Below are 23809 nucleotides of genomic sequence, written 5' to 3' on the forward strand. Positions count from 1 at the left end.
AAGTCTGTAAATAAATTATTATTTATATAATGCAGTATATATTATTACATTTAAATATTAACCCTGCCCATGTATAGTTTCGCAACTCTCATTAGCTGTGTTCAATCAGAAACAGGCTCGTTTCACTGTTCCTACTTAAACCTTTGAAAAGTAATGCACTATAATTTGTATATAACCCACATAATGTATGAAAGCGCAGTAACCAGCGGGGGGTATACAGGCACTTGGTATATGAAATAAATTGGTGGCCTGTAAGGGCCTTGTGGTCGGGGTGGCAGACAGCCGAGCCAGGCGTATACATTTGCCTTCAATGCAGACAACCGGGGTTCGATCCCCAGTGTTTTCAAAGTACATAAAATTCTTTAGAAAGTGATGTATTGATCCGTATTGTTGTCTGAGCAGTATGCTGACTTGCGACTTGTGTTATTTTAAATGTACCATTGATGCAATGTTTTATTGTTGTATTTTATGTGTCTTGTAAACCCATGAGGGTTGTGGAGTGCATGACACTTGAATCAATCAATCAATCAATTAACGCATTTCTTATTTAACCATGACAAAACCATTCTCTAACCTTAACTAAGTTGTTTTATTTGCCTAACTATGACCATGAGAACAAACTTTTGGGACATAATTCAACATTTTCAAATTGGTGATACAGGAGCTTACGCAGGCACACTGATCGCTTGTGTTCGTATAGGGTTATGCACGAAAAATACTTTTCGTAATATATATGGACGTTTCATGGGAATATATTGCAGGAATCAAAAACAGGCTGGTTTTGACAGCTTTCCCTCCCCTTTAATAAAAATGGCCTTAAATTCGATTCTAGGCAGCCTTTAAATTGTCTACAGTTTAAGTTGATTTATTTGTAGCCTACAGCTCTTCATCACAGTCCGTCTCAAAGGACATTAAAGAGAAAGAGCTTAACGAGGTCTAACTGATCAACAATCAATCATAGAACAGAAAGAACATACTTTTCATTTAGGGGTCTTTAAAGCTATAGGGTGTGGAGGGTCTTCTTGATATCCAATTTTAGATCACAGCCCATATCTTTATATATATATTTTTTTTCCTCAGTTTGGCCCTGAGGCCCATCCAGCACTGAACACAGGATGTGACATCAAGTACAGTGGCTGTACAAAAGCTATGTTCGCGTTGTGTGCTGGCATTGCGGGCGGCGCGGTAGCAATGTTTTCCTTTTGAGTGAATAAAAAGAAAACCTTGAGGCGATGTTTGGCTTTGCCGCTCTGTACAGCAGCTCCAGACAAAAGATGGCATGGAAACACAAGGAAAAGGGAGGACTTATAGCCCCCCTCCAGTCAGTTTTTCTACCTGTGTAACGGTTGGTGTTCTATTTCAAATGTTCTAACAACTGCTGTATAGTCGCACGTCATCTGATCCTGCGCCAAATAACCAACATTCATAAGAAGCCAGGGCTAATATCTACTGCAACATCATGGCTGCAACACTGTCACGTCAACCACAGAGGACCAAAGTGCTGTACAGAAGAAAATAAGCAACACAATAAAATTGATTAAAATACGTAAAATACATAAAATACACAACGCACACAAGACATAAAATCAGCATCCTACACAGTAACGAAGGCCAAGGAGAAAAGGTGACTACACCAAATACATAAAAGGTCTGTCATAAGCTCTGTCTGAAGGCATTTATTTGTTTCTGACTCTGGGAAAGTGGGAAAAACGGTAAAATTCCCCAAAACTACTGAATCTCCAAACTATCTCTTTAACCAAATCACCAACATTTAGGCTATTCTAGGGTTAGGTTTAGGTTTGTGATCTCCTTTTGATAACTAATGTAATAGCTAATATAATATTTTTTCACTTCCATGGACTGAGCCGGCCCTGAAACCGTTTGGAGCCCCCTGGGGAGGCCCGCCTCCCACTTTGAAAACCTCTGCTTTAAACTAAAAGCTGACATTGACTTTTTCTCCAGTGTCGGTTTTGGATGGAAAACACAAAGGATTATTCATCTTCACAGTGCAGCTGCTTGTTTGAGGCAAGAGAAAAATAACGAGGGCGAATGAAACACGGCCAAACTCCGCCTCCTAACTCCAAGCTCCGCCTCCTAATACCAAGCTCCGCCTCCTCATGCCAATACTGCACATCTGCCGCAGACTAAGCCGTTGATGTGATTTTTTAATCTGTACATACGCCGTTTAATCTGTTTCACTTCATCCGCTGCTCAGAGTTGCCCTCTTCGTGGCAGCAGTGGTCCAGAGCTTAGAGCGGCTGGCGCGTGATGTGACAAGGAGGTCACGGGTTTGAATCCCTGGACCAGCTGGGAGATGATGAGGAACACTCTGCTGCGTCAGCTAATGAGGTTAATTTGAAAAAAGCTCAATCTTGGTAAGACACAGCTACTCTTCCTCCCAGGGAAAATGCCCTCCCACTGACCTCTCCATCTCCATTGACAACACTACTGTGTTACCCTCTCAAGCAGCGAAGCACAATTGCTCAACTTTGCATCACTGATTAGCATCACTCACTGATGACATCACAATGATGTCACAATGTCTATGACATCATCAGTGATGTCAGTGAAAAAACAAATATACGCACATCCAAGAAAAACTTCCAGCTGCTCGACAAAAGGTAACTATAACTAATGTAACGACTCTATCTCTTGTTTTCCAGGACGCTGTGTGTAGCCGGACAGTGGTGTGATCTGGACAGACATGACGAACCTGGACTGGTCTGGATGGACCCACCTGGACAGTCTGGGTGAGTCCTGACACTCCAAAGGCCCCATCAAATAAAAAAACAACTCTTTTTGCCGCTGTTGGACTTTAGGCACTTTTCCACCGCATCCACCACCCCGACCCCTGATGACTCTCTTATTTCCACTGCACTATCTCAGTATCAGACTGTCGTTATTGACACGACTGCTAGAGGTCTAGGCCTTGATATACACGTATCTAGAAATGTTGGTATTTTTGGTTCAGAAACATTATCATTCTGGGGCGTCTGCCGTCTGGGTAAAAGCACTCGCCTATACCACCACGGACACCCAGGTTCAATTCCTGGCACCGGTACTTCCGGCTTGGTCAGACGTTCCTATACAATTGGCTGTGTCTGCGGTTGGGAAGCCAGTGGGGTATGAGTGAAACTCCTCGCTGTCAGGTGAAAAGAAGCAGCTGGCTAAGGGGGCGTGGCTTAGCGATAGGTGAATTGGCCAAGTACAATTGGGGAGAATACAGAAACATTGATATTCTACCTATTTGAAATGTACAATGCCAATGTTTTATTCAGGTGACCACTCTGCTGCCCTCAGAAGCAAAAAACTAAACTAAACTAAAAACACTAAGTATCAACACAAAATTAAAGAGGAATATACAGATTTGGCTCAGGAGAGTTTGGATATTCATGAATTCAAACTGCCAACGTCCAAAGTGGCAGTGTTACATGTTAGGTAGTTAGCTGACCTTTGTCTCCTGCATGATTTACAGTGAGTGATGACTGAGCAGGTAAAGCCTGACTCAGTGTCTCACAGGACACTTAAGAGAGATTGAACCTGTGACATTTCAGAGACGTGTCGCTCTCTTTAATGGCCCTCACTATCAGACGTGACATTAGAAAAGATTGAGCTGTTCCTGCTCTTTGGCGTTACGCAGGTCCAAACATAAAGTACTGGTCCAAATCGCTGTTGGAAGACTTTCAAGCATGAAAAACTGTTAGTTAATTAGGTAATTAGCTAAGGATCCAAGTTCAATTAAATTATCTCTCTCTCTCTCTCATGTCTCTCTCCCAGTCTGTGCAGCTCTGGCTCTGGTTGTACTGGGAATGCTGGAACCAGTCCACGGCTGTCCCGGTGTCTGCAGCTGTTATCGCAACACCACCGACTGCTCGGCGTCCGGCCTGCTCTCTCTGAGCCCCGTGCTGCCTCTGTTGGACCGGGACACTCTGACCCTGCGCCTGCCCCAGAACAACCTCTCCTCCCTGGGTCCCTCAGAGCTGTCCCTCCTCAGTGGCCTGGAGCTCCTGGATCTCTCCCAGAACCGCCTTTCCAACCTGTGGCCTGGAGCTTTCTCGGGGCTGGGTGGCCTGCGGTGGCTCAACCTCTCCACTAACTACCTGGGGGTCCACCTGGAGACCGCGGACCCCGGCAACAACACAGAGCAGGGTGCCTATACATTTTACATTTCAAATTTCCATAGATTCCAGATTACATTGACGCAGTCCCTGATTGGCTCGGTTACATTGTAATTTCAGGAAATCGATCGGCTGGAGATCCACACTGATCCATGGAGCGAAAAATAATGTGAGGTCATGTGATCAGGATGGTTTTAATCAGGCTAATGTTTTTTTCCACACTGCGTAGGAACCCTGGCAGAGGCGGTGCAGGGCCTGAATGGAAGTCAAGGGATCGTGGGGGCTCAGCGAGGCCTGAGCAGAGAGGTCTTCCAGGGGCTGTGGAGACTCAGAGGGCTGGACCTGTCCTTCAACGGCCTGCTGTGGCTGCCGCCGGGCCTGCTGGACGGGCTGCAGGGGCTGGCCTGGCTATCGCTGGCCGGGAACAGGCTGCGGGCCCTGGAGAGGGCCACCTTCCAGCCCCTGGCGGCACTGCAGCACCTCCGGCTAGCCGGAAACCCCTGGGAGTGCGACTGCAAGCTGAGGGACTTCAAACACTGGATGGAGTGGATGATTTACAGAGGTGAGCGGGGCTGTTAGCGGGGCTCTCCTCTCTGATTAAGGCTGTCTAATCAAAGCAGGCTTTCACATCAGCCCATATGTGGCCCAAGGTCACGGCCAATCACAGTTATTGCCTGTTCACGCCAGCCGCGTCAACCCGGCGCTCTGTCATATTTTTGGGGAGCTGCACGAAAGCCTCGAAGGCAGGCTCCTTGGCCACAGCGCTACCCACTGCAAGGCATCGTAGAGATAGATTACACTTAAGTGTTGTCGGGTACAGAACAACATTACTAATGTGAAAGCTGACCGATGGGGGAGTAGAGAGAGCAATCGTACTGCAGGCACGGAACAAAGCAATCGCACCAAATATGAAAACGCAATGAGGCTGCAATGACCTCTGTCTCTCTCAATCCTCCTCTCTCCACCTCCCTTTCTGTCTCCCGCTCCCTCCCTCCCTCTCTCTCTCTCTCCCCTTCCTCCCTCCCTCCGCTCTCGCTGTCTCCCCTGCCTATCTTTCTCTCCCTCTGTCTCCCTCCTACTACCTCTCTCTGTTCTCAGATGGGCAGGTGGATGCGGTGCAGTGCAGCCTCCCGGGGGAGCTGAAGGGCAGGGACATCCGCAGCGTGCCGGCTGAGATGTTCAGCCACTGCCTGCAGGGGGTGCCCGTGTCGGGGTCGGGTTACGGCCCCGCCCGGCCCCCCTGCCCGGCCGGCCGGGTCAGCAGCGCCGGCGAGGACTGCGTCCGCCAGCGCTACCGGCCCGCCAGTGTGCGCCGGGCGCACGTCACGCAGGTGATACCATCTTGTAACTTTCCTCAATCATTGAAAGTCTTTTCACCTTTTAATTTATTTGCTGGGTTAATGGGTTGTCAGTGAAGGACAGGAGTAGCCTAAATGGTATTGTCAAGCTCTGCTCACAGATAATCGGAGTCAGCAAAGCATCAATCTGACCACGTTCTGTCCAGCGAATTTGCTTCAATGTCCTCAGGCTGGCGCTATTATGCACCCCACAGGAAAACAAACCGGTTCTCCAAGTCCTTCTTTCCTTCGGCTGTCGGGCTGTTAACTGTTAACACAGACAGTACTGTAGTCACTTTAAATGAATGCCTTTATTCTACAGTATGGCTTCAACTTGTATGAACACAACAGGTGTTCTTCTATCCTGTTTGTGCCCAACAGATTAGGCAGTGCTCATTTTTTATTTCTTGTTCGGATTCTCAGGTAACCATGTGCTGATGTGTTGTCCCTGACATATGTCACATTATGCCACAATGTCACGTTAGGCTATGTCATGCTGTCATGTTATGCTTTGTCATGTTATGTCATGTTGCTTGCTGCTAGCCTGTGAGCTTGTTTCTAGTGTGTTCACTGGGTAGGCTGTAAAACCCAATTGCCCTTCTGCGATAAATCAAGTTATCTGAATCTGAATCAGGTGGTGGCGGGCGTGGTCTGTGGCACGGTGTGCGTCCTGATGGTGGTGGCGGCCACCTACGGCTGCGTGTACGCCACGCTGATGGCCCGCTACCAGAGGGAGGTGAAGAGCCGCGGGCAGCCACTGATGGCCCACAGCGACCCCGAGGACGGACCCGCATCCCCGGAGGACGCGCCACCCAACGAGGCCGGCGGCATCGTCCACGGGTATCGAATCAGCAGCTTCTGACCCAGAGAGTACCACAGGAAGGAGGCCTAAGACCCGGATCTTAGCACTTCCTGGTTCCCTCGTCTCAAAGTCAATGGGATTTTTGTATGGGGATGTTGGTTAAATGCCTGAAATAAGGTCTGTGTGATAATCTTCGCAAATCAGGACCACTTTAATGAGTTTTGAAGCGTTTTCTGAATTAAAAAAAGCACATTTACAGCACTTCTTAATGTATGGACGCTGGATTGTTATTCCCCCCACTGCACAGACAGCACTGTGCCTCTCTGCAGCTTTTAACTCCACGCTGCACAGACAGCTTTGTCTATTTGTTTTCTTGTTTCCTTTCTCTTGTTTCTGTTGTATTGTATCCTTTGATTGGATTATTGTTATTATTTGGTTTTCTGAAGTAGAGACCCAGTATAAGCCCATCCAGGGTTTCCTGTCTCCACCGGGACATTATTTTCTTGTTTGCATTTTTTTTTATCGGTTTCTGTTTTTTTGTGTGCAAGTGTGCAAATAAATAAAACATAAACATAATAACGTTATAAAAAAAAACAGCACTGTGTCTCTGAACAGCTTTGAACCCTGCACTGTGAAAACAGCTTTTCACTGAAGCTATCTGGCACTCCTGCACCTCGGCTCATGTTCCTTCATCTGTTTTGTTTAGCGATTCACTGATTGAGAAATTGTCGGACAATAACGATATTTAAAAGAAAAACTTGGCCGATATCCTATACCAATGTTTATTTTGTTTGTTTATTTTGTTGTTCTTGTTATTTCTTCCCCCTTTTGTGACAGGGAACAAAGACATTTTCATTATAAAAAAATAACTGAACTGTCTTAAAGTCTTTCAACCCTTGATCACACTATCTTTGAAAGAGCACAAATTCAATCATACACATTTATCAAACAGCAGACAACGCAACACAACAGATAAACATCAGCCACTGCCGCCCATCGGTGAATGTCATCTTATTTGCCGATAGACCAATGGCTGAGTGTCAACGAGACGATTATCGCCCAATACCGATATAAGGCCGATAAATCGGTGCATCCCTAGTTTTGTCTTTACTTTTGAAAATGTAAACTACCTTCGTTCAAGTTGTCTTTCTTTGAGCCCAGTAAGCACACGCTTTAAATGTAGAAAAGTACAAACAACTATGAATCTATGTAATGTGACCGCTCTCCTGGTGTGCTGCACAAATATTTGTTTTTTACTGATGATCAGTTATGTACTGTATGTTGTGTTTATTCCCAACATCCCCACTTAGAGCACAGACTGTCGATAGAGAGAAATCAAAGAAATTCGTCTTTGTAAGACCTGTTAGTTGAAGTGCCATCTGTTGTTCCTATGTGTGTGAATCTTTACCAAATAACACTGTAACCCTTTAAACCAGGGGTGTCAAACATATGGGCCAGAACCGGCCTGCCAGAAGGTCCAATCAGGCTGAGAGGATGACTTTGCAAAGTTCTCAAGACTTTGAGAAGTCCTTCAATCCAATTTGATGACCTTGTGAAGGCTAATGCAGGTTTCATTAGCAAGTTAAATACAAAGTAGCCTATTCATGTTTTTTGCATTCATCAATGGTAAACTATTTTTCAGTACCCTTGAATATAGAGAATTGCACATCAGTTGCCATCAATTGTAATGCACAGTTGCAACCAACAGATTTGATAAATTGTTTGATAGGCCTATGGTAACCTTATCTAAATGGTAAAAAAAAATCTTAAAATATATTCTTTACACTAAAATAAACTGGAACATGTGGAGGTGTTATTGGGTTATTATGCATGAATTTTCTTTGTCTGGCCCACTTGAGACCAAATTGAGTTGCATGTGGCCCGTCAAGTAAAATCAGTTTTAGACTCCTGCTTTAAACCTTGTGAGTCATGTTGCTGACAGAGACATGCTGCTTTACAAACTGCATTTAATCCTCCAGTGTAACTGTGCTGCCGCCTAGAGGGCATTACTTGCCACAGCAACCTTTGAGCCAATCAACTTCCAGTTAAGCACTAGTCTCTTAAAACAGACGCTTGGCTCTCGCAATTTTCAAATGCTTCCGCTTAAACGTCTGTACTTCAAGCAGGGAAAAGTTGGTCAAAACGCAAAGGGAAACTCAGGGAAAATAATGAGCGATGATAGCGGGACATCCGCTTCCTTTGTCAATGTTCTGTGGGCATGAATTACAGACCGTCTAAGCTACATTCGCAGAGTGTAGAAGAGACAGTCTGGCATGAGAGACTAGTTAAGTAAGGACAAATGCTGTGTTCGATTATAAGTCGGAGGTCGGAAATACCTACACTACTTACTAGGAAAAATCTAATAAAACGTCAACTCTATTTGGAAACTCGGGTATGATTTCCCATCCCCCAGTTCCTCCCAGTTCGTAATTTCACCTCATTTCAACATGGTCACCCACATCATATACAGTGAGAAAAATAAGATTGTATCAAAGAGTCCATATTTTCTGAGATAAGCATGAATGTCTCCTATACTCTATTCGAGAGCTGTGAACCATGCTTGAGATAATAAACTCTTTATTTCTCTAAACTGCGCTCTTCTCGCAGAGTTTTCTCCATCTTTGAAACTTTAACCTAGGGCTCCCACAACTTCTTAAACATCAAATTCAAGGACTTTCCGAGGCCAATTCCCTCAAATTCAACGACCCAACATGGCAGAGTTTGAGACACAGATCAAGGTTAATTACTGTTACAACATTGAGAATTTTTACAGTGAGAATTATAGCAGCTTTACAGAAGCTCACAGACAACAATTAAGAGGCTTGAATGTGTGTGAAACCTATTTACTAACGTTAAAGGGATACACCACTTTTTTGGAAGTTTAGCTCATTTGCCACATCCCCCCCACATAACCAAGATACACCATGCCTTACCGGCAGTTTACAGTGAGCTACTGTACAGCATTAATATATTTATTAATTCTTTAAAGTCCTGCAACACCTGCAAAACCAATAGGACAAAACCAAGGACGATCATGATAGTATTACACCACCATTATATTTTTCCTTGCGTGCACCCACTAGAGGCAGCTCGACACTGTGGGCATCCCTGCTCTAGATGTTAGAGGTCCAGAAGAATGGACTTCAGTTAGAGACGTGTCTCCTTTCCACAAACTGAAGACAGTGTTTTGGAGTAGAGTCACTCACCTCCAGCCATGGCCGTCTTGCCTCTGTTCGACACCGTCACCGCTGTGGTGGCCACCACATACTTTACTCCTATGGAGAGAAGATCCATACAGCTTCTTCACTGTCACATCCCATCAGTCTGTGAGCTTCAACACATTCAGGAGTTCTTTAGTGGTGAAGTGTGGTCTTTGCAAGCAGACATGATGTAGGCTACGTGTTTATTTGCATATAAAAAAGACCAAAAAATATGAAAACAAACAACAAAAATAATAAATAAGGACTAAAATTATGAATCGATTCATTTTCTGCTGATCTCCTAATGAATTAATCGACAAAAACAAAAAGAAACAAAAGACCAGTGACTCCGCTGGTCTTTGGGTTTCTTTTTTCATGGAAAGCGGATGCGGACCTTTGTTGTTGATGGCGTAGTAGTAGAAGCGTCCGGGCGGGTTCTCGGCGGCGAGCCGGTACCACAGCGGGAAGTGGTCCACGGTGAACAGGTTGTCCTTATCAGACGCCGTCAGGAAATTCCTGTGGAGGACAATCAATTTTATTCCTGTGGAGGACAGTTTGAGGTTGAACTTCCTGTGGAGGACAGTTTGTTCACAGTTTACTTCACAGAAGCTTCTTCCACCGCACTGACCAACTGCTGTGCTGCTCAGCAGGCAGCTGGCTGCACCAAAGTATTCATTAGCCTACACAGTGAGGCCCATCTCCCCTGGGGGGCGCCAGAGGGAAAACAATCAGAGAAGAAAAGGGATGAAAAAAACCTCTTCTATGCGTGCCGTGGGGCAAAATGTCACTGAAACATTACCTACAGTGAGAGAGGAGACAGCATCTGGTACGAGCAGAAAATGAAGGAATGTATCTCAATGTATCTTTTAATGCGTTTTGCGAAATATAAATATAAAGTTTGCCACAAGCCATAACTCTGTTTCCCTGGCAACATCTGAGGGTTGGACTAATACCTGGAACAATCATTACCATCCCATCCCATCAGCTTCTCATGCAATGGGAACGTTGTTCACTGCTCCAGTAAATAGGATGAACCTTAGATTAGACTTGACCAAAGAAGATAATCTAGTCCGATCAGCTCAGCTCATGATAGAACCCTTTGGCTCAGCTATGAGCCAGAAAGCTAACGTTATGCTAGCAAGTTTCAAAGTCAATAACATTGTGTATGGTTAACAAACAGTAAATATAATTTGACAGTATTTTTAACAACAAGACTACCGTATCTAGCTATCAGCCATTACATGTCATTACTGCCATTTGTGCCCAAAACAAATGAGCTAGGCCATGTGTACTCCATCATGTGTCGGACACAGCCTGAAACTATGGTCTCTCCTGATTCTAAATATAGCTGAATCACTTGGTTTGACCAATTAAAGCTGTTTTTATAAGCATTTTACAAAATGTATATGGAAAACTGAGTGGTGGAAAATCGCTTGGTGCGTATGCCGAACCCGGAAGACGGCGTGGCTTTGGCACTTTATAACTAAACAGTAAAGTTATAAATAACAGCAAAATAACCACAAAATCTGATTCAGTTGATTCTGGTTATGAAGAGTCTTCCACTGACTGACCAGCAATTTGACCAAAAATGTATGCCCATAGGGGGCGCTAGGTCAATGTTTTAGATTTTAAATGGCCATAACTTGCACACCATTGCTCCGCTCGCCTCCAAACTTGTGGGGTGCCCTAGGGGACCTGACGCAGTGCAGTGCAGTATTCCATGAAATTCTGACATGCGCATAGTCATACTGTAGCGTCACCTACTGCAACACAAAAATCGGTTTATCTCGAGAACCGCTCATCTGATCAACTTGAACCTTGGGGAGTGCGCTGCCAGGAACCCGATGGAGTGCGCTGCCCAATGTCAGACACGGGCATAGTCATAGCGCCACCTACTGTACTAGCAACATAAAACACGGTTTATCTCGAGAACCGTTCATTTAATTGACTTCAACATTGGGGAGCGCGCTGCCGGGAAGCCGACGGACAAGCGCATAGTCGTGTGTGTGTGTGTGTGCGTGTGTGTGTGTACTTGGCCACTCTGGTCTCAGCTGCGGTGTATCTCGTGATCCTCATCAGACCGGCTCGAGTCCCGAGGAAGGCTGTCTCTATGCCTGTCTCCACGCTACACACACACACACGCGCGCATGCACGCACAAACGCACACACACGCACGCACACGCACAAACACACACAAACACACCCGCACGCCCACACACCACAGAGAGAGAGAGAGAACAGTTCAATTGAACCAGAAGATGTAAAAAACCTAAAACAGACAACACAAGCTAAGATGTAAGATGAAATGAATTAAAATACCACAAATAAAATACCATAAACTAAAAGACAGTAGTAGTCAGTGTTGTAGTCAAGTCACTATAGACGGTTTTCATAGAATGTAAAGTCATGCCTTCATCCTGTCTCTCTCACATGATGTGAATGTAAAGTCATGCCTTCCTCCTGTCTCTCTCACATGATGTGACTGTAAAGTCAGGTCTTCATCCTGTCTCTCACATGATGTGACTGTAAAGTCAGGTCTTCATCCTGTCTCTCTCACATGATGTGACTGTAAAGTCAGGTCTTCATCCTGTCTCTCTTACATGATGTGAATGTAAAGTGACTGTAAAGTCAGGTCTTCATCCTGTCTCTCTCACATGATGTGAATGTAAAGTGACTGTAAAGTCAGGTCTTCATCCTGTCTCTCTCACATGATGTGAATGTAAAGTGACTGTAAAGTCAGGTCTTCATCCTGTCTCTCTCACATGATGTGAATATAAAATCAGGTCTTCATCCTGTCTCTCACCCGTCTCCATCGCTCAGCATTAGAGCGTTCCAGTAGGCCTCCAGCGGAGCTGTTACCACGGCGTCAAACAGTGTCTGCTGCAGCAACAGCTCATCACCTAGGCAACACACAGCAACCTCTTCAAACTGTCTTATGAATGTATTTGGAATGACTGAATTTATTGACTTCAAATTCATTATAGAAATCAAACTCATGATGCTTTTACGCTCTTAGGGGCATATCTTACACCCAGTGCAAGGGCAAGGGCAAAATCTTTACTAGTTTTTAGCACTCAAAATATTTTTCTTCTTCTTTTAATTACCACTAGGTCGCTGAAACACGTCCTTTGATGTACTGCCCAAGTGGTAATTAAGAGAAAGAAAGGGAGATTTTGAGTAAAGATAAGGGCCTTAGTCTTTATCCTATTAAAACCATATTGCACTGAAGCGTCCTACATATTTAGTTGCTTTAAAGATGTATATAAAATACTGAATAATAATTTGTATGATGGTTCCCCCACAAAAAAGGCTAAATTAAAGGTTAAATTATATATATATATATATATATATATATATATATATATATATATATATATATATATATATATATAATTTAACCTTTAATTTAGCCTTTTTTGTTCGGGAAACCATCACATACAAATTATTATTCAGTATTTTATATACATCTTTATATATGTGTGTATGTATGTATGTATGTATGTATGTATATATATACAGTATATATATACACACACACACACACACACACACATACACTATATGTGTGTGTGTGTGTGTGTGTGTGTGTGTGTGTGTGTGTGTGTGTGTGTGTGTGTGTGTGTGTGTGTGTGTGTGTGTGTGTGTGTGTAGTGTGGAAACTCACACTCCAGGTCGGGCTCCTTGCCCAGCAGGTAGCGGATGGCGGCCTGGAGCTGGGTGTATTTGCGATGGTGTGGGTCGATGTCTGTCTCACAGTACGTCCTGAGGGATAGGAGAGGAGTGGACAGCTTCACACAACACCTGTCTCTCTTTCTGTCTGTCTGTCTGCACTGCCGCCCCCCCCCCCAGTTTTCAAGTCGGAGCTCCGCCTTTGAGTGGCGTTCTAGTGCACTTTTTCTAGTAGGAGGTCAGAAAATAATCTGAGTTGTCTGGAATGAAACATAACTTCACCTGTGTTTACACTGGCATGAGGGGGAGGAGCTGACTTCACCTGTGTTTACACTGGCATGAGGGTGAGGAGCTGACTTCCCCTGTGTTTACACTGGGATGCTGGGGAGGAGCTCACTTCACCTGTGTTTACACTGGCATGAGGGGGAGGAGCTGACTTCACCTGTGTTTACACTGGCATGAGGGGGAGGAGCTGACTTCACCTGTGTTTCCACTGGCACGAGGGGGAGGAGCTAACTTCACCTGTGTTTCCACTGGCATGAGGGAGAGGAGATGATGACACAACTTTCATGTTTCGGTGAACTGTTCCTTTAAAGGGACATGTGATGTGTTTATCAGTGGCTGAGGGTTAAAGGGATGCAGACGTACCACTCTGAAGCGATCGTGAGGTCAGGCGAGGTCAGGTCATGCAGACCTGCCAAGGAGAAAAAAGACAAAAACTATTCAGTTAATTTAAATTCATTAAATACCATCTGGCATACCGCCAGCTAGCTAGCGCGAGACTCATCACTCATTCTTCCTTCAGAGTCTCGGATGCGCGGGTCCTCTAACCACTGGGAGGTCGGCTCCAATGGCTTCACGCAATATATACACGTTATCAATAGTTTCCAATACCGAGCTGTTACGACTGTGTCGTTTTCTTTTCTTATTGAACTTTGTTATTTCTAATTAAAGGTAGATTCGTAAATGGACTTGAGTCCAGTCCATTTACTCATGTGCTATTTCTCCTGACATGCTTCCTGTGTGTGGGTGTTGCTCTCAGAGAGAAGTGTGTCTTTGGTTCAGTCTTTCACCAGGTGCAGCTGGTTGGAGAATTGGATCCACTAATCACCTGCAGAGACTGCTGATTGGATGGCAGCCCTGTCTGTCTGCCTATAAAAGGCGTCATTATTCAACATGGCGACAGAGCTGTCCTGGGATGTGTGAGGCCCAGACTCTCTCATCCGCACATCATCATTCATTACATTATTGTATTTTCTTCATTGCATGTATTGGCCTGTGTTAATTCATGTTTTCTTGTTGTTTTAGGAGCGATGCGCCTGTGTCTGTGCTAGGGACCAGTAGTGCCGACCGGTAACATCAGGTAATAGTAAAGCGTTGGCCTGCTGGACCAGATCCTCTGTCAGCTAGAGCGTATCGTCTCCTTTTTCTTTTTATGATTTGAAAAATAAACGTGTTTTTGTATATTTGAACTTGTTTCTGTGTATTTCATGTTCTGGTCCCAGACCTAGACTTGGGGTCGTAACATGAATTGGGGGCTCGTCCCGGTCTTGTTCCTGTGTTTTGTTTTGCTCTGTCATTGAGAGCAGAAAAAACCCGCAAACCCGCATTTCACTTGGTTTTTGTTTTTTTTCCTTGCTGTATGGGTTAAAACAGTAAAATAATTGCAAATTCCAGTGTGGTGGTTGGAGGATTGTGAATGGGACATGTTAATCTGTTTTTCTTTGTTACAGTTCATCTGTGAGCTGTGAGCCGTAAGTAAGTTGATTGACAGTTTGTGCTGTATCGTAGTTTGTACTGTATTGTGGTCATGAGCGTTGTAGATAAATTTGTGCAGGGGCCTGAGTATGACTTTCTGGTGGAGTGCACAAGAGCAGAGCTGGTGGCTATCGCTCAGCATTATGGCATTGTCGTGCCTGGAGCTGCGAGAAAGAAAGCAGCAGTATTTCAAGTGGTTGTGGACACATTGGTGGCTAAAAATGTGATTGTTGCTCCTGAGGCCGGGGGAGAGCGAAAAATAGAGGAAGAGGAGCTGGATGAGTCACTAGATGGCAATGGTGAGAATATTCCAGCCAACCCTCCCTCTGATTCCGCTTTGTCTAGGTCCGGGGTTAGCAGAGAAGATTTGGAGCTAATTTTGGAAATTGAGCGAGTTAAACTTCGGCGGGACGAAGTGAAAATGCAGCAGGAAATTGAGCTTGCGCACCTCCGAATCAAGGAGAAGGAGATCGAAGCCAAAGATAGAGCCTCTCGTGCCACATCCGTTCAGGCAGAGAACCTGACGGGAGATCTGTTCAGCCAGCCAGGACTGGTGAACACACAAGTCCACACACCCACTTTTGACATGGGCCGACAAATTGCTTTGCTTCCACCATTTAGGGAGGCAGAAGCAGACTCTTACTTTGGTGCTTTTGAGAGGATTGCTGGAGCTTTGAATTGGCCAAAGGACAAATGGGGTTTGCTCTTGCAGTGCAAATTAATAGGAAAGGCTCAGGAAGTCTGCACAGGGTTATCGATAACTGACAGTCTGAACTATGATCATATGAAGGCGGCTGTTCTGCGCGCATATGAGCTAGTTCCAGAGGCATACAGACAAAAGTTTCGATCAACGGTAAAAACTGCTAATCAATCTTACGTAGAGTTTATGCGTGAGAAAACAATGTTGTTTGATAAATGGTGTGCAGCGTGTAAAGTCGTTGATTTTGCCCAACTTCGAGAATTGTTGTTGTTGGAGGAGTTTAAAAACTGTATCTCAGAGAGGGTGGTTCGCTATTTAAATGAGCGAAAAGTTGATACTGTGTCCGAGGCAAGTGTGTTGGCGGATGAGTTTGAGTTGACCCATAGAGCCAGTTTTGTTAATGTGCGCCGTGAACGTGGGGATTTCGGGCGTCGGGAGCGCGCCGAGAACGCGTTCGTGCGTAATCCAAACGGTAATGCGTCCGTGGGGCGTAGTGGTTTTTCGTCTTCAGGGGAGAATGGAAATGGTCAGAAAGTGCCATATAAACAGTCTTTTGTTTCAGGGTCGCCGCGCTCGAGTTACAGTGGACGGGAACGCCGGTGCCATGGTTGTAACGAGGTGGGACATTTAATAGCGGAGTGTACGAAAAAAGAAATCGTTGTTACCAAACCTGTGGTGTTTACGCAGGTAGTGCCTTCTCTGTCTTCAGACAGGGAGACTGACGGTGATGAGGTGGCGCTTAGCTACCGTCCCTTCGTTTCCAAGGGCTCAGTCTCGCTGTCAGGTAAGGACACAGAGCAGGTACCAGTAACCATTTTTCGGGACACTGGAGCTTTCCAGTCGCTTGTACTGGAGGGAGTCTTGCCGTTTTCTGAAAAGACGTCATGTGGTTCTGATGCATTGTTGTGGGGTGTAGCGTTGACAGAATTCCGTGCACCTTTACATACAGTTTTCTTACGATCACCGCTCGTTACCGGGCTGGTTAAAGTAGCTTTGCGTACACGATTGCCAATGGATGGTATTACGCTGATTCTGGGTAACGATTTGGCCGGTGAGAATGTGTATCCTCCTGTGCTTGAAGTTAGAGAGAAACCTGTCATAGTATCTGTTACTGAAAATGGGGAAGAGAGATTTCCTGACTGTGCTGTGACGCGTGCACAGGCGCGTAAATTTGATGATGTATTGAATTTGTCCGACTCATTTTTGTTTTCTGAGGAAAAAGATCTGAAGTCTGACATGTTGAAGGTAAAGTCTGACAAAGTTGATTTTTTGTCTACTGCAGCAGCGAGTTTGAGCTTGGAAGTGGATCGCAGCATGTTTGTGCAAGCACAGCAAGCTGACCCAAGCCTGTCCACTTGTTTGACAGCGGCGGGAGCGCACAACTCAGATACTGTGAGTATGTATAGTGTCCAGGATGGAGTTTTGGTGCGTAATTGGCAGCCGTCTGCTGATTCTTCACGTGTAGACTGGGGTGGGGTACAACAAGTACTTGTTCCCCAGGAGTATAGACCTCAGGTACTTAATTTGGCTCATGATGGTGATGCAGGACATCTAGGTGTCCGGAAGACGTACCATCGTATCTTGCAGTATTTTTTTTGGCCTGGCTTAAAGTCAGATGTAGCGCGATTTTGTAGGTCATGTCATGTGTGCCAGCTTTGTGGGAAGCCTAATCAAACTATCCCACCTGCTCCATTGCGCCCTATTCCGGCGCTGGGGGAACCGTTTGAGCACATAATTCTTGATTGTGTGGGTCCACTCCCAAGAACAAAATCAGGCTGTGAATATCTTTTGACTTTGATGTGTGCGGCAACACGTTACCCAGAAGCAGTGCCATTGCGCAATTTGAAGGTAAAAGGTGTTGTCAAAGCTATGGTGAGTTTTTTTTCTACATTTGGTTTGCCAAAGTCAGTGCAAACTGATCAGGGTACGAATTTCATGTCCAAATGTTTCGCTCAGGTTCTACAGACACTGTCTATAAAACATCACAATTCTAGTGCTTATCATCCTCAGTCACAAGGTGCTCTGGAGAGGTTTCATCAGACGTTAAAGTCTATGATCAAACAATACTGTCTAGAGACAGGCCGAGATTGGGATGAAGGCCTGCCTCGCATTGAGATGCCTCCTTGAATTAAAGTACGACCTTTAGATAATTTGGTGCTGCATTAACGGGCACAGATAGGTAAAGGTAAAAGTATTTTCTAAATTGTCCTCTTTTTTTTTTTTTGAGGGGGGAACTTTTTTCTGGGTTGGGGGGTGTTACGACTGTGTCGTTTTCTTTTCTTATTGAACTTTGTTATTTCTAATTAAAGGTAGATTCGTAAATGGACTTGAGTCCAGTCCATTTACTCATGTGCTATTTCTCCTGACATGCTTCCTGTGTGTGGGTGTTGCTCTCAGAGAGAAGTGTGTCTTTGGTTCAGTCTTTCACCAGGTGCAGCTGGTTGGAGAATTGGATCCACTAATCACCTGCAGAGACTGCTGATTGGATGGCAGCCCTGTCTGTCTGCCTATAAAAGGCGTCATTATTCAACATGGCGACAGAGCTGTCCTGGGATGTGTGAGGCCCAGACTCTCTCATCCACACATCATCATTCATTACATTATTGTATTTTCTTCATTGCATGTATTGGCCTGTGTTAATTCATGTTTTCTTGTTGTTTTAGGAGCGATGCGCCTGTGTCTGTGCTAGGGACCAGTAGTGCCGACCGGTAACATCAGGTAATAGTAAAGCGTTGGCCTGCTGGACCAGATCCTCTGTCAGCTAGAGCGTATCGTCTCCTTTTTCTTTTTATGATTTGAAAAATAAACGTGTTTTTGTATATTTGAACTTGTTTCTGTGTATTTCATGTTCTGGTCCCAGACCTAGACTTGGGGTCGTAACACGAGCCATTATTGACATGGAAGTGCCAAAGTTTTTAGCTCAGACACAGCCTTCCTCGGCTGTGTCATTTTGGGTTTCGACTGCTCCACAGCGCCGCCGGAAGTATCATTTCTGGAGCGTATACTGCACTGTTGACAATTGTGCATTTATTTTCTATTCAAGATAAATTTTGTAGACATTGTTACCTCCTGTCTACATTGCACTTCTATTAAATTGGAAATAAATCTAAAATTCAAGATCACAAAGTACATTTATTTGCATTCATTTGATTCCCAATCACCAAACACTGGTAAGAATGATTAATATCGAATTAAAAATGCTTTGAAATGCAAAATAATGGCATTTTAAACATGCAATACAAAGATGCGATTAATCACGACTTAACTTAAAGGCCGGCTTTACCGTGGGGAATATGAATATATATTAAATCTCACGCCCCTAAGGTTTTCGAATCCGTTGAAATTTTTGAAATTGGTTGTTTCCCGCCAGATATCACCAGAAATCCACTCTGTGTGGAGGGGGGGGGGGTGGTGGAGGGGAGGGGCGGGTGCGGGGACCCGAAATACTACATTTCCCACAATGCACTGGGCTCGCGTGGCCTTCGTTTTCATGCCCACCCCTCAGGCATTTGGCTGATATCAAACTCCAGTAGGTGGCGGTAATGCACATATATGTTTGCCAACCGCCATAAAACTCAAAGAAGAAGAAGAAGAAGAAGGCTTCGACAATAAAAGATACAAAGAAGAAGAAATAAATCGAAAATAAAATTGCCTCCAAATTGCACCAAATGTAAACGGTAGTATATATGTCGGGAGATGTCTTCATAAATTTTTTTTCATGCATTTTAAGGCATTTTCGTAGGAGTTACGCGCATCTGATGTTGTAACTATTTTCTGTAAAAATGGGTAAAAATGGGTACATTGCTCAGCGTTGATTTCGTTACTTCAACTCACCTACTACTAGATGTAAAATTTGACGAGCTTTCCAATGCCGCCAGTCCCGTGTCTTTTGGTGCTTCCGTTCCAGAGATATGGTCTCTTGGCAAGGAGCTATGGAAAGCTAACCTAGCTACAGTATGCTATGCGGGTGAACAAGATGGCTGCCTTTTGCTTTTCGTCGAGAGCTCTGAAGGGGCGTGGAGGACCTCTAGAGGCGGGACCATGGCTCACAAGACTTGTAGTTCATAGGCGCTCGAGTTCCGCAAGCGGGGAGGGAAGCCGGGTGACGCGTAACGCGTCATCCGGCTTCCCTAAAAATGTGAGAGATGCCTGATAGGTCAGGCAGTGAAGCTCCAATTTCAAAATATTTCAACGGATTCTAAAACCTTAGGGGCGTGAGATTGATATATATTCATATTCCCCACGGTAAAGCCGTCCTTTAAGATTAATCGCGATTAAGAAAATTAATCGTTTGACAGCCTCACCAGAAAGTAACCAGTCAAACATTAGGAGGAGTTTGATGGGATCTGTCACAGGGTGACTGTGTGGTTGTGGGTCATCTCTCCTTCACTGTACCCTGTATGAATGCACCAATCCAATTCCCTCCCTCACATGTTGATTAGCGTGAATGCTTCCACCTGGGGTGATTGGCTGACCTGGGGTGAGGTGTGGGTTTTTTCCTGGGCACAAGCTGCTATATATACAGGTGGAGAGCGGAGAGAAGAAAGAGAAAACCGGCACGAGCAAGTGACAGACTGGGCTTGGACGGCACAGAGGGACGGAGACAGCCAGGGCTACAAGTGGTACGAGAGCAGGTGACGAGGCGGTGTGTGAGACAGCACAGCGGACCGGATTGAGGAAAAGAGAGAGGACGCCCTGTGGGAATTGTGGAGGAGTGAAGTTCGCTTCACCCTCCTCCCAGTTAAGTACCTCTCTTTGCTACGTACAGCCGTATATTATTGTCCAAGTTTGGATCAGTTTGCTTGGGTCTTTAGCTTATAGTTTATTTGTTTTGTGTTAGTTTGGCGTGCCGTGGCCATCTGAGTTTGATTTGTTTTCTTGTTGCCTTGTTTGTTAATTTGACAAGTTTACTATCAGCCCAATGCAAAGGACTGGCTGTGCCTTGCCCCTGTAAAGCCGCTGGCTGTGGCGACACCAGTAACTGCCGTTTCTCCTCCTAGGCGCCCCACAGCCTATTCGGGGGATTGGGAGAGCTTGGACGTCGGACATCTGCCACTGTTGGACTTCGTTTTAAAAGGACTTTTAGCTGGGACTTTTTTTTTTGCTGCCCGGAGGCCATCCTCTGGGCCTCTTTGGAGTGTCAGGCTGTGGCGCCTTGCGCGGTCTTCCACACACCCTCTTCTCTTCACTCCTGTTGCTGTTGTCGGACGTGATGATGTCGTGCTCAATCGCCTGTAGAAGTTTGTGCAGGGCCTTGGTGGATGAGTGCAGGTCGGCAGTCCCCTTCTGGGACTTCAAGGCCAGCAGCTCCAGCTGGTTCTGCAGACACTGGATCTTCTCCTTCATATCCGACTGTTGCGTCTCCTCGAACTGTCGGATCTTTTCCGCCAGATTGTCATGTTCGGCCATGGATGGAGACCTTCCTCAGACCCCCCAGGTCACGAACCAGGCGGCCGAAAGAACATGCCCATCTCCTTCATCGCCTCCACCTGGTGGACGAGCGCTTGCTGCTTCTCCACTGAGGTCCTCAGAGTTTGGCTCAGCTCCTTGACAGCAGACAGACCCATCAGAGTCTGGGCCACCACAATCTGTGTGGTTGTGGGTCATCTCTTCTTCACTGTACCCTGTATGAATGCACCCATCCAATTCCCTCCCTCACCTGTTGATTAGTGTGAATGCTTCCTGGGCACAAGCTTTTATTTATATATATATATACATACACGCACGCGCACACGAAGAGAGAGAAAACCGGCACGAGCAAGTGACAGACTGTGCTTGGACGGGACGGAAACAGCCAGGGCTACAGTGGTATGAGAGCTGGTGACGAGGCGGTGTGTGAGACGGCACAGCGGACCGGATTGAGGAAAGGAGAGGACGCCCTGTGGGAATTGTGGTGGAGTGAAGTTCGCTTCACCCTCCTCCCAGTTAAGTACCTCTCTTTGCTACGTACAGCCGTATATTATTGTCCAAGGCTACAGGATCAGTTTGCTTGGGTCTTTAGCTTATAGTTTATTTGGTTTGTTTTGTGTTATAGTTTGGCGTGCCGTGGCCATCTGAGTTTGTTTTCTTGTTGGTTTGTTAATTTGACAGTTTACTATCGACCCAATGCAAAGGACTGGCTGTGCCTTGGCCCCTGTAAAGCCGCTGGCTGTGGCGAATCACCAGTAACTGCAGTTTCTCCTCCTAGGCGCCCCACAGCCTATTCGGGGGATTGGAGAGCTTGGACGTCGGACATCTGCCGCTGTTGGACTTCGTTTTAAAAATACTTTTAGCTGGGACTCTTATCCTTTTTAACTGTCAAAATAAATGCCCTTTTGTGAACTTTGAACCCGTGTCTGTGTGCTGGCTTGGATAGAGTGCTCCCCAGTAAAGACGACCAGTGAACAACTGAGGGGTTTCTCCCCCGTGTCCACCATTATAACTCCCTTAACACAATTTTTAGGGGATTTTGCGTGAAGTAATGCAAATGTAAGGGTATTTTGAGGGATTCCTCGTTCATAGTGTAGTAATTGGTTGAGAATAAAGCCTGCATACACATGGCTCTGGATATCATGGGTCTAAAGTAAAAAAACGACAACCAAAACAGAAACTAAAAATTGAATAAATGCAATAAATATAAAAAACACAGTACAAGCATAAGGAATTGTACCTTCCTCCACAGACACGTTTCCCACGAACATCAGCTGCCCCTGGCCTTTGGTCAGCACCATGCCGAAGCTGAGGAGGACACAGACAGGAGAGATGACTGAACTCCTACAACATGCTGCTCTCTAGTGGCCAAATCACACGAGTACAACTGAATGGACAGTAAAAAAGTTGAGTGAACTATGTTGAGTGATTCAAAATGGCAGTCCACAAACCAGTGGGTGATGTCACGGTGGCTACGTCCATTACTAAAGATACAGGACGGACAACCCGGTCTTTATATGCACCGCATATGCATTATATACACATGCATGATTAGCTGTGCCATGGAATTAGTCCTCCACATTTTTCCCATCCTAGCTCATCCTTCCTCAATGGTTAGGCCAGGAAGTAAAGCGGGACAAACTTCTTCCAACCGCCGCTAGTGAGATGACAATCTTCTTGCATGTTTTTAGTGGGGGGTTCATATTCATGTTATATGGAGTAAACCCCAGGGGAGCATGGGGAGAACATGCAAACTCCACACAGAAAGGCCCTTTCAATGAGATAGCCCACCTGCACACCAGGCATGGGGAGACATACCCCCGGTGCCAACAGCATCCCAGGCGAGAATCGAACCCAGGACCTTCTTGCTGTAAGGCAAGAACACTACCACTGCGTCACCGTGCCCCCCTACTACTTACAATACATTGATGAAATCCACTAACAACATTTACTAACAGGATGGTGTTCTTACTTTCAGCAATACTATCACTCAATACTGTATGCTAAAGAAACTTTGTATTTGTACCTGTCATTTTGCCTTGCTAACTTTGTACTCTGCCACACTTGGCTGTAAATAATCTGTCCATATCTTGTATATGTTTAAATATGTGTATTTACTGTTATTGTGTCTATAGCTATCTCATGTCATGCAACGTGTGCACCACCTACACCAAGACAGTTTCCTTGCATGTGCAAGCATACTATGGCCGAATAAAATAATTCTGATTCTGATGCTAACTTTAGCACCTAAAGTGTTAACATGGTGACTAGTCTCACTCTACATGTGTTTTAGCCTGTTGATGTGAGGCTTACCTGAAGGGCGTCTCATCAATGTTGGTGTAGAAATAGTCATTGACGAGGTACAGAGGTCTTTTCTGTTGGAGTAGGAGAGAAACAAGTTACCGTATATTGAATAGGCTGTCTCGTCTTTAGCCCTAGTTCTACTCCAAAACATTGAGTTGTAGCTTGAGAAGCGTCAGCTCAGTACCTGAACAGTTTGCTAGCTAACTAGCGAGCAAAGACACTGGTGTTAATGGGAACATGCTAACGCTACAGTAGCTGCTACTAGATAGCTAGTGAGTCTACGAACAATTAACCCCTTAAAATAACCTCACATTTATATTAATTCAGTCCTGAATTAATGCAAATTCACCTTAAATGAGGTAAGGGAGTTATTGTAGAAGACCCCATCAAAACAGGCTAAACTCCCCTTAATGTTTCACTGCTTATGCTTTCTAAATGCCAAATGCAGAGAGACATGAACTTTCCATTCATAAAGATTCAATTCTAGTTTCTCCAGGAACGTTACTAAGCTC

At 45.2% G+C, this 23809-nt stretch overlaps 2 protein-coding genes across 2 annotated transcripts in view; one reads left to right on the forward strand and one right to left on the reverse strand.

Moving 5' to 3' along the window:
- LOC310792979 (voltage-dependent calcium channel subunit alpha-2/delta-4-like) overlaps window positions 1-23809 on the reverse strand; it is a gene marked incomplete at both ends in the record, with an annotated part of 81085 nt that overhangs the window by 24685 nt on the left and 32591 nt on the right. The window contains 8 exons of the mRNA XM_083654736.1: window positions 9464-9532; window positions 9852-9973; window positions 11490-11582; window positions 12261-12357; window positions 13122-13219; window positions 13775-13820; window positions 22234-22301; window positions 23307-23368. Of these exons, the coding sequence (XP_083510862.1) occupies window positions 9464-9532; window positions 9852-9973; window positions 11490-11582; window positions 12261-12357; window positions 13122-13219; window positions 13775-13820; window positions 22234-22301; window positions 23307-23368 (655 nt within the window). The remainder of the gene's footprint in view (window positions 1-9463; window positions 9533-9851; window positions 9974-11489; window positions 11583-12260; window positions 12358-13121; window positions 13220-13774; window positions 13821-22233; window positions 22302-23306; window positions 23369-23809) is intronic.
- Window positions 2705-6317, forward strand: LOC310792420 (uncharacterized protein; the record flags this gene model as incomplete). Its single annotated transcript, XM_083654119.1, has 5 exons — window positions 2705-2750; window positions 3778-4149; window positions 4360-4680; window positions 5217-5449; window positions 6090-6317. The coding sequence occupies 5 exons, from the start codon at window positions 2705-2707 to the stop codon at window positions 6315-6317; spliced, it is 1200 nt and encodes a 399-aa protein (XP_083510245.1).

The sequence above is a fragment of the Poromitra crassiceps genome (genome assembly GCF_964638095.1).
Source record: "Poromitra crassiceps genome assembly, chromosome: 18".
NCBI classification, from domain to species: Eukaryota; Metazoa; Chordata; class Actinopteri; order Beryciformes; family Melamphaidae; genus Poromitra; species Poromitra crassiceps.